Source organism: Corythoichthys intestinalis, chromosome 9, assembly GCF_030265065.1.
Source record: "Corythoichthys intestinalis isolate RoL2023-P3 chromosome 9, ASM3026506v1, whole genome shotgun sequence".
Lineage (NCBI taxonomy): Eukaryota > Metazoa > Chordata > Actinopteri > Syngnathiformes > Syngnathidae > Corythoichthys > Corythoichthys intestinalis.
In genome coordinates this window covers 651,818-664,384 of record NC_080403.1, presented here as the reverse complement: position 1 = coordinate 664,384, position 12,567 = coordinate 651,818, and the positions used below count along the sequence as shown (strand labels likewise).

The following is a 12,567-nucleotide window of genomic DNA, read 5'->3' as shown; positions in this document are numbered from 1 at the left end:
ATGACAGAATCATGGGCATTACTGAATGCTTATGACTGATGTCATTAAGTGCCGGGTAACAATAAATGACATCTGTTATAAGCATTCATTAATGCTTATGACAGTCTGTCATAATTATGATTGTCTAATGACAGTCTTATGGTGCCACTGTCAAATAAAGTGTTACAAATTCCCATAACTTGCAATTAATGAAACAACTGGAACAGTAACTAAAGGGATAATTAGCACAGAACATTCATTTGGATTGTTATTTATATCTGTAGCGCTGCAATGCATGCTAGGAGGCATGTTGGACAACAACAGTGTTAACAGCAGGTGGCAGCAGAGGTTGACTGTCTCCCCCAAGGGAGCAGTGATGGCCAAATTAAGCTTCTTGAAGCAATGAAGCTTTGCAGCTAATTGGTTCAAAGCTTCATGGTGGTTCAGTAGGTTTTATGACAGTCGTATAATGCTGCTGTCAAACAAACTGTTACCAGTTGATATCTTTTGGTTTAAATATCCCACGATACAGTAAGGACAGCTGCGGCCTCTAGTCCTGTGCGGCTTACTGCATGTATGAACAAATGCTGTTTTCGTGGCAAATTTGGTGGGTTGCGGCTTATAGTCAAATGCGCCTTATAGTGCGAAAATTACTGTAATGTGAAATTTTTTTTTTTTTTTAGTTTTTAAATCGATGCATTATTTTTACGTCCGGGCCACCAGGCCATTGATATTGTCGACCTCTGATCTATATGTTTTACAAGCAGCCAAAACCAAATCACTGTTAAGATAACAAAACCAACAAAGAGCTTTCATCTTGGCAAATGCCAATCTCATATCATTTTCACAACAGTGTGTTCTTTTTGTTTTTAACATCCTGCAGTAAGGTACATTGCTGCTCCTATTTGTAAGTGGTGTGTTAGTAACCTGCCAGGAAGTAGCATAGATGATTTCAAGCTTGTTTGTCTTTCGCTGTTCGCACAACAAATAGGAATAGACTTTACTAGTATATGCCAGCAGGTTAGATAAGCGACTTGCCTATGGGGCAGCCATGTTGGTGGGGGTTAAGTTCTCGTTAAAAGCAATACATGAACTGCATTGTGCACTGTGTCATAACGTTATAATTTCGTCAGCAATGTTCACGAGGTTACTAATTTTTCTGTGTCAAATGCATTTGCTATTGATAACCCCGATCATTTGACGAAATGAAAGGCTAAAAAGGATTCCCACTGAATTGAATATTGGTGCAATTCCGTGACGGACAATGCCCATCTCGAGCGTACACCATTTTGTATTAGTGCCCTTTCAATAATGAAAGGGTTCATTCTGGGGACCCAAGTCCTGCGAACCCCAGAGAATGACTCACCGAAGCCCTTGTACTCCTAAAATTTAACCTATAGTGCTTCATTTGAAACTTTGTTCTTTCTCTCTCTTTTTTTTTTTTTTAGCTGCAATTAGGACGTGTAACACGTGTTCAGAAACACAGGAAGATACTTCGTGCCGCTAAGACTCTTGACCCTGACATCCTCATCATTGAGTATCGAGGGAAGGTCATGCTAAAGCAGCAGTTTGAGGTCAATGGGCACTTTTTTAAAAAGTAAGTATGTAAATGGACACAACTACACTAAAGTGAGCACTGAGTACACCTATCACAACCACTGAATAACTTCAGAATTTTAAATAAACAATACAATGGAAATGAAACACTGATATAATTGTGTTCAGATTTTATAGCAGTATACGTTCACGATGATGACTGGTTAGCAGCACAATGCCTCACAGTTATAAGGTTTGAAGTAAGGTTTGATCCTGGCTCTGGTCTTCCCGTGTGGAGTTTGCACATTTTTCCAGTGCTTGTGTTGGTACTCCGGTTTCCTCGCACATCCAAAAACATGCATGCGTGGTTGACTGAACACACCAAATTGTCCCCTAGGTATGAATGTGAGCTTGAATGGTTGTTTTTGTCATTGTGCCCTACAATTGGCTGGCAACCGCTTCAGGGCGTTTCCCCTCTACTGCTCATAGTCAGCTGGAATACGATGCGCCACCCCCGTGAGCTTCATGAGATTGAAGCGGTACGGAAGATGAATGAACATGATTTACCATCCACTGAAAGTGGCTCAAGATGACCAATACTAAATGACGAGCTGGCAAAGCAAATCTGTATGGTAACACCGAAAACTACTTGTAATTTATACATTCAAAGCTGCTGCTTGTCATGGACATAATGAAGATTTTCTGGTAAAGGCCAAATTCATGATTCACGCATCACAGTAAGATGTAGAGGTCCTGAAGCAGCAAGCCAAGTGCGTACATATAGTTCAAATTGCAGTTCACCAATTTTAGAATGAACCGTTCAAATCATAGTTCATAATTCAATAATTGGAACTGAAGTTCATGGTTCAAAGCAATGAGCTTTTGTGGGGGGGTTTTCCCCATTTTCCCCCCCAAACTTTTGTAGTTCTTTCTTCTCCCTAATAATTGCTGCAAGCTATTAATGACAGAGTCGATATTAGAACCACAGACAGCTATTATTTCATTCACTTAAACACTGAAACTGTGTCAGATTCATCTTCTTTCTTCAAATCTGTGTCGGTGCTTACCTGTTCATAAAACTCACTTAAAAGTTGGTACTGGGCCAGTGTTCTGTCAGATTTTGTACCCCATCAGAAATTGCAACTTTGCGGTTCTGCACATGTGCGTAACGCTACAAACGGCTGCGAATGCAGCGATTCCAAAGTAAACACCAAAAATGTTCTATCTATACAGGAATTATATATCTAGGTTTGATTATGGACACACACGAAGGAAAGTTCTCTCACACCGCGTTGCTGTTAAACAGGCACGTGCAGAGGGCGGAGGGTCCTTGAGCACCTGCCCCTTTGCCCCTACATGCCCAAAGTGCCCTTTTGACTGGGCTTTTTTTTGTTGTTTTTTGTGCGTATTTGTGTGCTGGTCAACTGTGCAGGCACGCCACCGAGTACTTGAACACCGAAAACACTTTAAAAAAACAAAAAAAAAACAAAAAAAACACTGTGTGCCGCTATGCCGGCACATAACTGCACCCCCCTCCCCATGCACGCAGATCCTCTGTGACCTGGGTGTGTGGTGAGGAGTCTGAGGACATCTGGTGGTTGAAAACAAACAGTGTTACCCTATTAAACCATGATCGACTAAATACTGTAGTGAAAATTCTTACACCCGGTTCATTGTGGTGATTTTTTTTATAAATAATAATATTTAATTTTCTCTTATATACTGTTGTTTTCTACTTTGATAATGAATCACCCCCCACCCCAAGGCTTTTTCGACCCGTGTGTCGCTACTCTCTAGCAACCATATTTGTCTGTCCTCTTCACAACGTTATCTAGAAAGGTACACATCTTTAAGTTCCCTAATAATGAAATAATAGTTTTGGGGGAAAAAACTGTGCTCATGGTGGCTCAGTGAACATCTGATGTGGCTTGTTCTCAGATGAACAAGTTGAGCAAGGAAGTTTTTGATATAGAGGTTGAAGGAAGAAAAGAAGCAAAGACTGGCTGAGTCACAGTCAGAAAGTGTTGATTACAGTGTTGATTTCTATTCACTGTTCCCCCCCTCCCATTTAAAGTCTGTCACAGTCATAGCCAATTATACTGTAATGCTGGTTAAACTGGAAGATATGTTGTTGTAAGGTGTATTAATTTTTTGTTCATGTGCCCCTTTTGATCTGTTAGCACCTGCCCCGCCATCGGTCTCTGCGCGGCCCTGCCGTTGAGCATTTATTTATGCCATATTCATGTTGCAGGAGTATGTTTATGAATCACCTTGTTTAAATATTATCCAGAGATGCTAAATAAAGTCCAACTGAATGTAAAAGAATGGTTATTTGCGGCTGTAAAACCGTCGAGAGCAAAAACTGCCATATTTGCTAAAACACAACCTCAGGCAGCTTGAGTTGCCAGGTTGGATAGTTTTCCGCAATTTTTTTGTTTTGTTTTGTGTAATGTTTTTACCCGATGGCTTTATCTGTAGTTTTGCCGGAAAGGCTCTAATTCTGAACCCATGAATGTGGTATATGGACTACGTGTCCCATGATCACCCTGGATTCACACAGCGGATGAGACTTTGGGAATAGGGGAAATCACTGTTCTGTTATATGACATCTAGTGAGATTTGCTAATTGTGCTACATACTGTACATAAAACGAGTGGACATCACATATACCACAGTAGTCGCGTATGTTCTCTGCTGCACAACACCAGTATTTAACAATGAACAAGGTTATGAACGCCGCTCACAATCGCTAGAATTAGTGCGTTCACAGTAACGTTCATGAGACAAAAATATGATGCGTTCAGTCCACGTTCGTCCATAATATGAATGTGTTCATGAACGATCGTTCATGCACAATACTGGAAATGAGTGTGCCCTGGTTGAATTGGAGTTTTTTTAGTTGGTTACGATCGCATTTACCATTTGAAATCGCTCTGCAAACAGTAGTTTCTTTAAATTGATCACATTATGGCGTCATACTGTCCCTTATTCATTTAAGTACCTGGCCTCTTCGTTCTTTCATCACGTCCACTAATATCCTTGGGTGCTAAACACTTAAGAAAAAACATCTGGAGGTTGCCTCTTCCTAGTTTAAAATGTTCCGCATTCAGCGTACAGGATATAAATAAAGCATTATTGAAATCTATTCAGGTGCATCAGCTCTGGTTTAGTACAATACTTCCGTCGCATGACCAGTTCCTGTCTTTGTCGCCATTTTCCCTTGTGAGTTCCACACCCCATCAGATAGCTTTGAATCCATTTTTTCCCTTCTGTAAATAATATTCAAGTTGAAAAACGTCATTTTGTTTGTGTTATCTTTGTCTGTTTTTTTTTGTAGATCTTAAACATTAAACTGGTAAATCCATGCAAAACAGTAAAATAAAAACAAAAAAAGGGGCAAATCTATTTTTATGGCAATTTGCATTGCAAAACACGTCTCATAAAATACGTTAATAAATAAATCAAACCATCACTGTATGACTTTTTATATGTCAATGTATGAACATATATAAATATATCGATTCCCACGAAACAATACTTTGGAGCCCCCATATATGACATCAACATTTAATATTTTGTGCGACCCTAGCGATGAGGGTGCGTAAACATGAGCACATCACCCCCATCCTTCACGCCCTACACTGGCTCCCTGTCCACCTCCGTATTGAATTCAAAATCCTCCTTCACACCCATCACTGTCTACACGGTGTAGCCCCCACCTACCTCACCGAACTCCTCACATCACATACTTCAGCCAGAACCCGGTCAGGCCAACAGCACCGTCTACTCCCGCCCAGGACTCGGCTCAAGACTATGGGTGACAGGGCCTTTGCAGCCTCCCTGTCTGTGGAACGCCCTCCCAGACCCCCTCAGAGCCCCGCAGACGGTGGATGCATTTAAAAATGACTAAAAACTCACCTTTTTAAAAAAGCTTCTTCTAGCTAATTTTATTTGACTGTCTTACTTTTATCTTATTGGTATCTGATTTTATCTGTGCTTGTGTCTATTTTGCTTTTACTCTTTTATTCTTAGTCTTTTTATTTATTTTATTTATTATTATTTTTCTTTTTTGGCAATGTGCACTTTGAGATTTGTTTTTCAAATGTAAAGTGCGTTATAAATAAAATGCATTATTATTATTATTAGCGAATGTTTGTCAACAAGTTAGTCAACATGAATTTCCATTGTTAGTGACATTGTTGAAACATAATTTCGGAAAAAAAAAAAAAAAACACTAGGTGAAATGAAAATTTATCCTGTCTCCCTGTCATGCCTTTCTTAAAATCGTCCATAAAGTGAGAGGTGAACGTCCACAGATCTTAATACGCCAATAGCCATGTTGAGGCGGGAAGAGTGGACCTTGTCACCATTTTTTTTACATGTTTGGAAAAACTTAATGTTCTAACATGTTATTAGTAAAGCCTAAAAAGATTGGATACCGTCGCGTGGATTCTATCCTCGCGCTTGGAAAGCCCAGTTTTAAACGCAGCAATAAGGATTACAATTGAACCAAAGCACTCTTGTCATTTTATTCCCTGCTTAGCATTTCTTACAAAAATAGGACTACTTTTTCTTTTGAAAAATTAATAAATGGCTGAACTGGTTAAAAAGGCAGGGATTATAAATGCAATTCCTTTGGGTGGATGCATAGCGTAACTGGTAATAGGAAACATCAAGATGTATTTTTGCATGATGTGATGAAGTGCAATTTTCTTTATTTTTCTTTAGGCCCTACCCTTTTGTATTGTTTTACTCCAAGTTTAATGAAATAGAGATTTGTGTGGATGCAAGGACCTTTGGAAATGATGCGCGCTTCATTAGAAGGTCCTGCACACCCAACGCCGAGGTTAGTTAATAATTGATTTATAACCTTATAGGTTGCCATTTTTTGTCCTTGTTTGTGTTTTGCTGAGTCATCTATCTATTCCTCTTTCAGGTGCGACATATGATTGCTGAGGGTATGATACATCTGTGTATATATGCAAGCAGTCAAATTACAAAGGATGCCGAGGTCACAATTGGATTTGATTACGAGTTCAACAGCTGGTCAGTATTGCGTCTTCTACATAGACTTTATTTCCACCCAAAATCGTTTTCTTTTTCTAACATATCTCATACAACTTATTTCATGAATAGTAATTTTTGGGGGGCAAAATTCAACACAAGATTATTCAAAGTGCTTTCCACCACACTGAAAAAACGGCCAGTTGGGGGAGTTAAAAAAAAAAAAAAAACTAGATGGAAACGTAAAAGTCACATTAAAACCAGCAAGATTAAAAACAAAATGAACTAAAATAGGAAATACAAATTAGACAGTGTCGTGATTTCATGACCGTGAAATATGATCCAGTTTCCTTGCATTTGTCATACTCTGGCAGCAGCATTCTGGATAAGCCACACCAGTCTGATTGATTTTTTTTGTTACAACCTGAAAAAACACTATTGCAATAATCCAGTCTACTAAAACATGAAGTACAGTGGTATGAAAAAGTATCTGAAGCTTTTGGAATTTCTCACATTTCTGCATAAAATCACCATCAAATGTGATCTGATCTTTGTCAAAATCACACAGATGAAAAAAACAGTGTCTGCTTTAACTAAAACCACCCAAACGTTAATGACAATAACGGGGAAAATGATCACCTGTCTTTTTTGCATTTAGCTGGGGAACATTCTGGCACACAGATGCTAGCCTTGTCACTGTTATTTACTACTTTATCTTGGTATTTGCTCCAAGTAATACTACCCTTCTGTTCTCACAACAATCATTCAGTAATTACAAAGTGGACTGCGCGTGCCATAAGGGAAACCAGAATTGCCCTGTACAAAAACACAACATGAGCCCCAGGGAAAGCTTGCCGAACTCCCCCTCAATTCCACCGCCCTCTTTGGTTGGTGCTGAGACACGGCAGAGAAAGGCCCGCAGAAAAGAGCTAGAAGTTTGTACAGATGGCAAACAGGTTAAGCAGCCCCTAGAGGTCAAAGAGCTGCAAGGACACAGTGATGCAGAGGTATGTGGCTGATATATGTATATATTTTGTCCGTTTCATATGGTGAACATGAAGGTTAAACAATAAAGCATCCACCTTATCGGTTTATCTCTTTAAAAATTAGGGGCCTCTGGATGAGTTGAAGCTGGAAGAAACTGAGGAAGGGGAGGTGGATGATAATGGAATTGTCATGTCCAATAAAAAAGTATGATGTCATTTACAGTGCCTTGCAAAAGTATTCGGCCCCCTTGATTCTTGCAACCTTTCGCCACATTTCAGGCTTCAAACATAAAGATATGAAATTTAATTTTTTTGTCAAGAATCAACAACAAGTGGGACACAATCGTGAAGTGGAACAACATTTATTGGATAATTTAAACTTTTTTAACAAATAAAAAACTGAAAAGTGGGGCGTGCAATATTATTCGGCCCCTTTACTTTCAGTGCAGCAAACTCACTCCAGAAGTTTAGTGAGGATCTCTGAATGATCCAATGTTGTCCTAAATGACCGATGATGATAAATGGAATCCACCTGTGTGTAATCAAGTCTCCGTATAAATGCACCTGCTCTGTGATAGTCTCAGGGTTCTGTTTAAAGTGCAGAGAGCATTATGAAAACCAAGGAACACACCAGGCAGGTCCGAGATACTGTTGTGGAGAAGTTTAAAGCCGGATTTGGATACAAAAAGATTTCCCAAGCTTTAAACATCTCAAGGAGCACTGTGCAAGCCATCATATTGAAATGGAAGGAGCATCAGACCACTGCAAATCTACCAAGACCCGGCCATCCTTCCAAACTTTCTTCTCAAACAAGGAGAAAACTGATCAGAGATGCAGCCAAGAGGCCCATGATCACTCTGGATGAACTGCAGAGATCTACAGCTGAGGTGGGAGAGTCTGTCCATAGGACAACAATCAGTCGTACACTGCACAAATCTGGCCTTTATGGAAGAGTGGCAAGAAGAAAGCCATTTCTCAAAGATATCCATAAAAAGTCTCGTTTAAAGTTTGCCACAAGCCACCTGGGAGACACACCAAACATGTGGAAGAAGGTGCTCTGGTCAGATGAAACCAAAATTGAACTTTTTGGCCACAATGCAAAACGATATGTTTGGCGTAAAAGCAACACAGCTCATCACACTGAACACACCATCCCCACTGTCAAACATGGTGGTGGCAGCATCATGGTTTGGGCCTGCTTTTCTTCAGCAGGGACAGGGAAGATGGTTAAAATTGACGGGAAAATGGATGCAGCCAAATACAGGAACATTCTGGAAGAAAACCTGTTGGTATCTGCACAAGACCTGAGACTGGGACGGAGATTTATCTTCCAACAGGACAATGATCCAAAACATAAAGCCAAATCTACAATGGAATGGTTCAAAAATAAACGTATCCAGGTGTTAGAATGGCCAAGTCAAAGTCCAGACCTGAATCCAATCGAGAATCTGTGGAAAGAGCTGAAGACTGCTGTTCACAAACACTCTCCATCCAACCTCACTTAGCTCGAGCTGTTTTGCAAGGAAGAATGGGCAAGAATGTCAGTCTCTCGATGTGCAAAACTGATAGAAACATACCCCAAGCGACCTGCACCTGTAATTGGAGCAAAAGGTGGCGCTACAAAGTATTAACGCAAGGGGGCCGAATAATATTGCATGCCCCACTTTTCAGTTTTTTGTTAAAAAAGTTTAAATTATCCAATAAATTTTGTTCCACTTCACGATTGTGTCCCACTTGTTGTTGATTCTTGACAAAAAATTAAAATTTTATATCTTTATGTTTGAAGCCTGAAATGTGGCGAAAGGTTGCAAGGTTCAAGGGGGCCGAATACTTTTGCAAGGCACTGTATTTTCATTTTAAAATATTGTTCAATTGTTCATTTCCTTGAGCTTGACTTCTTGACTTTGATTTCAGTCACTGAACAATCTGGAAAAGAGGCGAAGAAAGGCAGGATCAGATGTAAACGAGGACGGTTTAGAAACAGAAGAGGGGACAAGGACTGTTCCCATATCTCATAACACAGGGGTAGGCGTTAGCACACGGCGTACTTCCTATTCCACGGTCAGTAATGGTATTAAAAGCATATACAGTTTTTTGTACTGCATACTCCTTATTCAAACCTGTTTTTACTTTTCATAGGATACATTGGCTATTGAAGAAAAGACCTCATTACCAAGTCTGCCTGCCCCGGTTGCCCCTCCCAAACCTGCGCGCTCTTCAAAGCCTCGTCCCAAGAGCCGAATGTCCCGGTACCGCTCCAACTCATCCCAACGTGCCAGGCGGCAGCGTCAAGCGCTCGCCCAGCAAGCCGCTGCGGCTGCTGCTGCGACGGCAGCTGCAGCTCCCTTAGCCGAGCAAAGTGCCGGTCTTGACGAGGAGGGTTCTCATGGCCTGTACGGTTCGGTGCTGGGCCAGGTGGAGAGTGCACCGGCGACGGGTCATCTCTTAGATGGAGATGGACAAAATCTTAACTGCATGAACAGAGGCAACTTGCGTTACCCCAAGACCAAGAAGGTTAGACTTCAACACAGTATAGTTACCGCCCGGCACAGGGAAGGGTGTACTCGGGACCATATGTCAAGTTCAAATACGAATCCTTAGGTAGACATTTATAATATTACCCAAAATAAGAAGAGAAGGCACTCAATTTAGTTGAAAACCTTGCAAGGAGAATGAGTGGAAACTATACAGCTTCCACAATCGTTCTAAAAAACTCCTCCATCACCTGTCTTTTTGTTTGGGATGGCCCTAGCAACAAGAGAGGTGTCAACCTTAAAAGGATGGGGAGCAAAGCGGGCGACATCTCTATGAATTTGTTTGACTATGTGTATGCCTACAGGTGGGATGTGTGTCAGCACATTCCAGCAAAGCAAAACTGTCTCTGTTGTTGTCTCTGCACTTGGGAAGGCAATATTCTTCAAGGCTTCTTCAAGAAAAATATTCGTTCTTTGTGAGCACAATGAGCAAAAGCATTTCTTCATTGCGCGCAGCTCTAAGCAAAAGCATTTCTTCTTTGCGTGCAGCTATTGATTAGAGCAATTATATAATAAACATCTTAATAATTATTCCATCAAATATGTTTCATAAAGCAATAGCATTTGGCAAGTAAATAAAATGCAACAATATGATTTCTTAAATGTCCCAGACAGTTTAGTTTCTCAATGTCTGTGGCTTGTCCTTGAAGTTGACCTGTGGACCTGGGCCGGTTTAAACCGGTCAGAATGATAAGGCAGTTCTATCAAGAGCTAAACATGTCTATAGTTATCCATCACAAAAATGTCTCTTTACTGGAATCAATCATGGAACATACTATTATAGCAGTCAATACTTTATGAGCCTTCATTGGTAAAAGCAAATATTTAATAACCATTTAATAATTATCTTATCATTCAAGTCCACAGTCAGTGCAATTATACCACATTGGTACATTATCTTAGCTAGGGCTGCAGCTATCGATTATTTAAGTAACCGATGAAGCTACCGATCAGTTAATTTAAATAATGGAGTAATCTAATTACGAACATTTACTGCGTCGCAGAATCCATTTTAGGATATGTAAAACAAACAATGCTTGTAATAATATTTATTTTGACTTGCTAAGATTACACCTTGAAAAGAGATTTAAATGCAAATACAAAATAAAATTTCTGGGGTTTCTTCAAACGATGCAGAATTGCTCCTTCATTCCACAAGAGCAATAAATGCATTTAAAAATAAATTAAGATACCTGAGCTTAGCCTCAAAGAACAATTGACTAACTTGCGTAGCTATATTCCGCTAGCTTAAGTGTTGTTTTTGGCAGCCCCTTTATTTTTTGTTTTAGTCTTTTTTGGATTAAAATTCTTATTAGTTTTAGTCATATTATAGTCATTTCAAAATGTGTTCGTCTTCGTCTAGTTTTAGCTGATGAAATCTCATACAAATTTCGTCTAGTTTTAGTCGACAGTTACTCAAAGGTTTTCGTCTGTAAAATTCAAAAGTCAAAAGTAAATAAAGGTTTCCAACAATTTCAACAAATTGTAGCGTCTTCAAGGACAATGCCAACTTGGTGACGACAATACACACTGTGGAAGAAAAGCAGTACATAATTTTCAATTAAACCCACCTGGAAGCCACAAACTGTATATATTAAAAAAAAAAAAAAAAAGTTTACCGAGCATTTAAATATGGGGAAGATTTTTTTTTTTTTCCTATTCTTAGTCTAGCCAGAAATTGCAAGCAATCAACATCTCTCCCAGTAATTGCTCATTTACCAAACAAAACAGCTGAAGTGAGCTATCAGCTAAATGCCATTTCGCCAACTGGGTCTCCTCGAGACTTACATACCAGAAAAGCCAAGTGGTTCTGCTTTAGACTGGCCAGTGTTTTAATTGAACACTCGCCATTCTGAATCTAATGCGACTGCGAATACTACGCTAGGAGTTACATTTACAGTCTGAGGATCACCCAGCACAGACCTTTAAAGCCTAAAGAAACATTGCATATTCTGTCTTGCCCAGATAAGAAAACAAATCTTGCCATGTCTCCAAACAAGCAAGATGGAGCGCAGCCTAGCTTTAGACACATCCTAAACTCTGGTAAGGAGAGTGAGCGAGAGGCGCAGCACATCTCTCACGAGTGACACGACCCAAACACTGCTGCGATGCAATCTGACGTACCACACGTACAATATGAAAATGTCACGCATTGCTAACAATTGACAGAAACTATGTTGCATTTTTGTCTTGTTGATGCCTCATCAGACGAATACCGGCATTCGTTTCGTGATGTTCTAGTCTCCCCAAGCCACGATTTTAGCTCGTCATCGTCTTGAAAAAAAATTGTTCCTCGACTTAACATTTTCTTTATCGTCATTGCTGACGAAAACAACAATGGCTAGTTTAAATGCTATAAAATGCTAACTTTTTTTTTTATACAAAGCTCCTAACAAATCGTTTAAATACCTATTCCGACAAAAAACTGCTTAATATACTTTAAGCTAATGCTTGTTTATGCATTCGTTATTTAGTTTCAAACAAAAACATACTTTATGTTAGAAGCAGCTGGAATCAGACGTTAGACG

At 39.7% G+C, this 12,567-nt stretch overlaps 1 protein-coding gene across 4 annotated transcripts in view; it reads left to right on the top strand.

Moving 5' to 3' along the window:
• The window catches only part of setd5 (SET domain containing 5), a 101,985-nt gene that overhangs the window by 62,523 nt on the left and 26,895 nt on the right, over positions 1-12,567 (top strand). For all 4 annotated transcript variants that reach the window (XM_057845021.1, XM_057845020.1, XM_057845022.1 and 1 more), the window contains exons 9-15: positions 1,428-1,576; positions 6,244-6,361; positions 6,452-6,561; positions 7,289-7,526; positions 7,630-7,710; positions 9,420-9,566; positions 9,645-10,019. In XM_057845021.1, the coding sequence (XP_057701004.1) occupies positions 1,428-1,576; positions 6,244-6,361; positions 6,452-6,561; positions 7,289-7,526; positions 7,630-7,710; positions 9,420-9,566; positions 9,645-10,019 (1,218 nt within the window). The remainder of the gene's footprint in view (positions 1-1,427; positions 1,577-6,243; positions 6,362-6,451; positions 6,562-7,288; positions 7,527-7,629; positions 7,711-9,419; positions 9,567-9,644; positions 10,020-12,567) is intronic.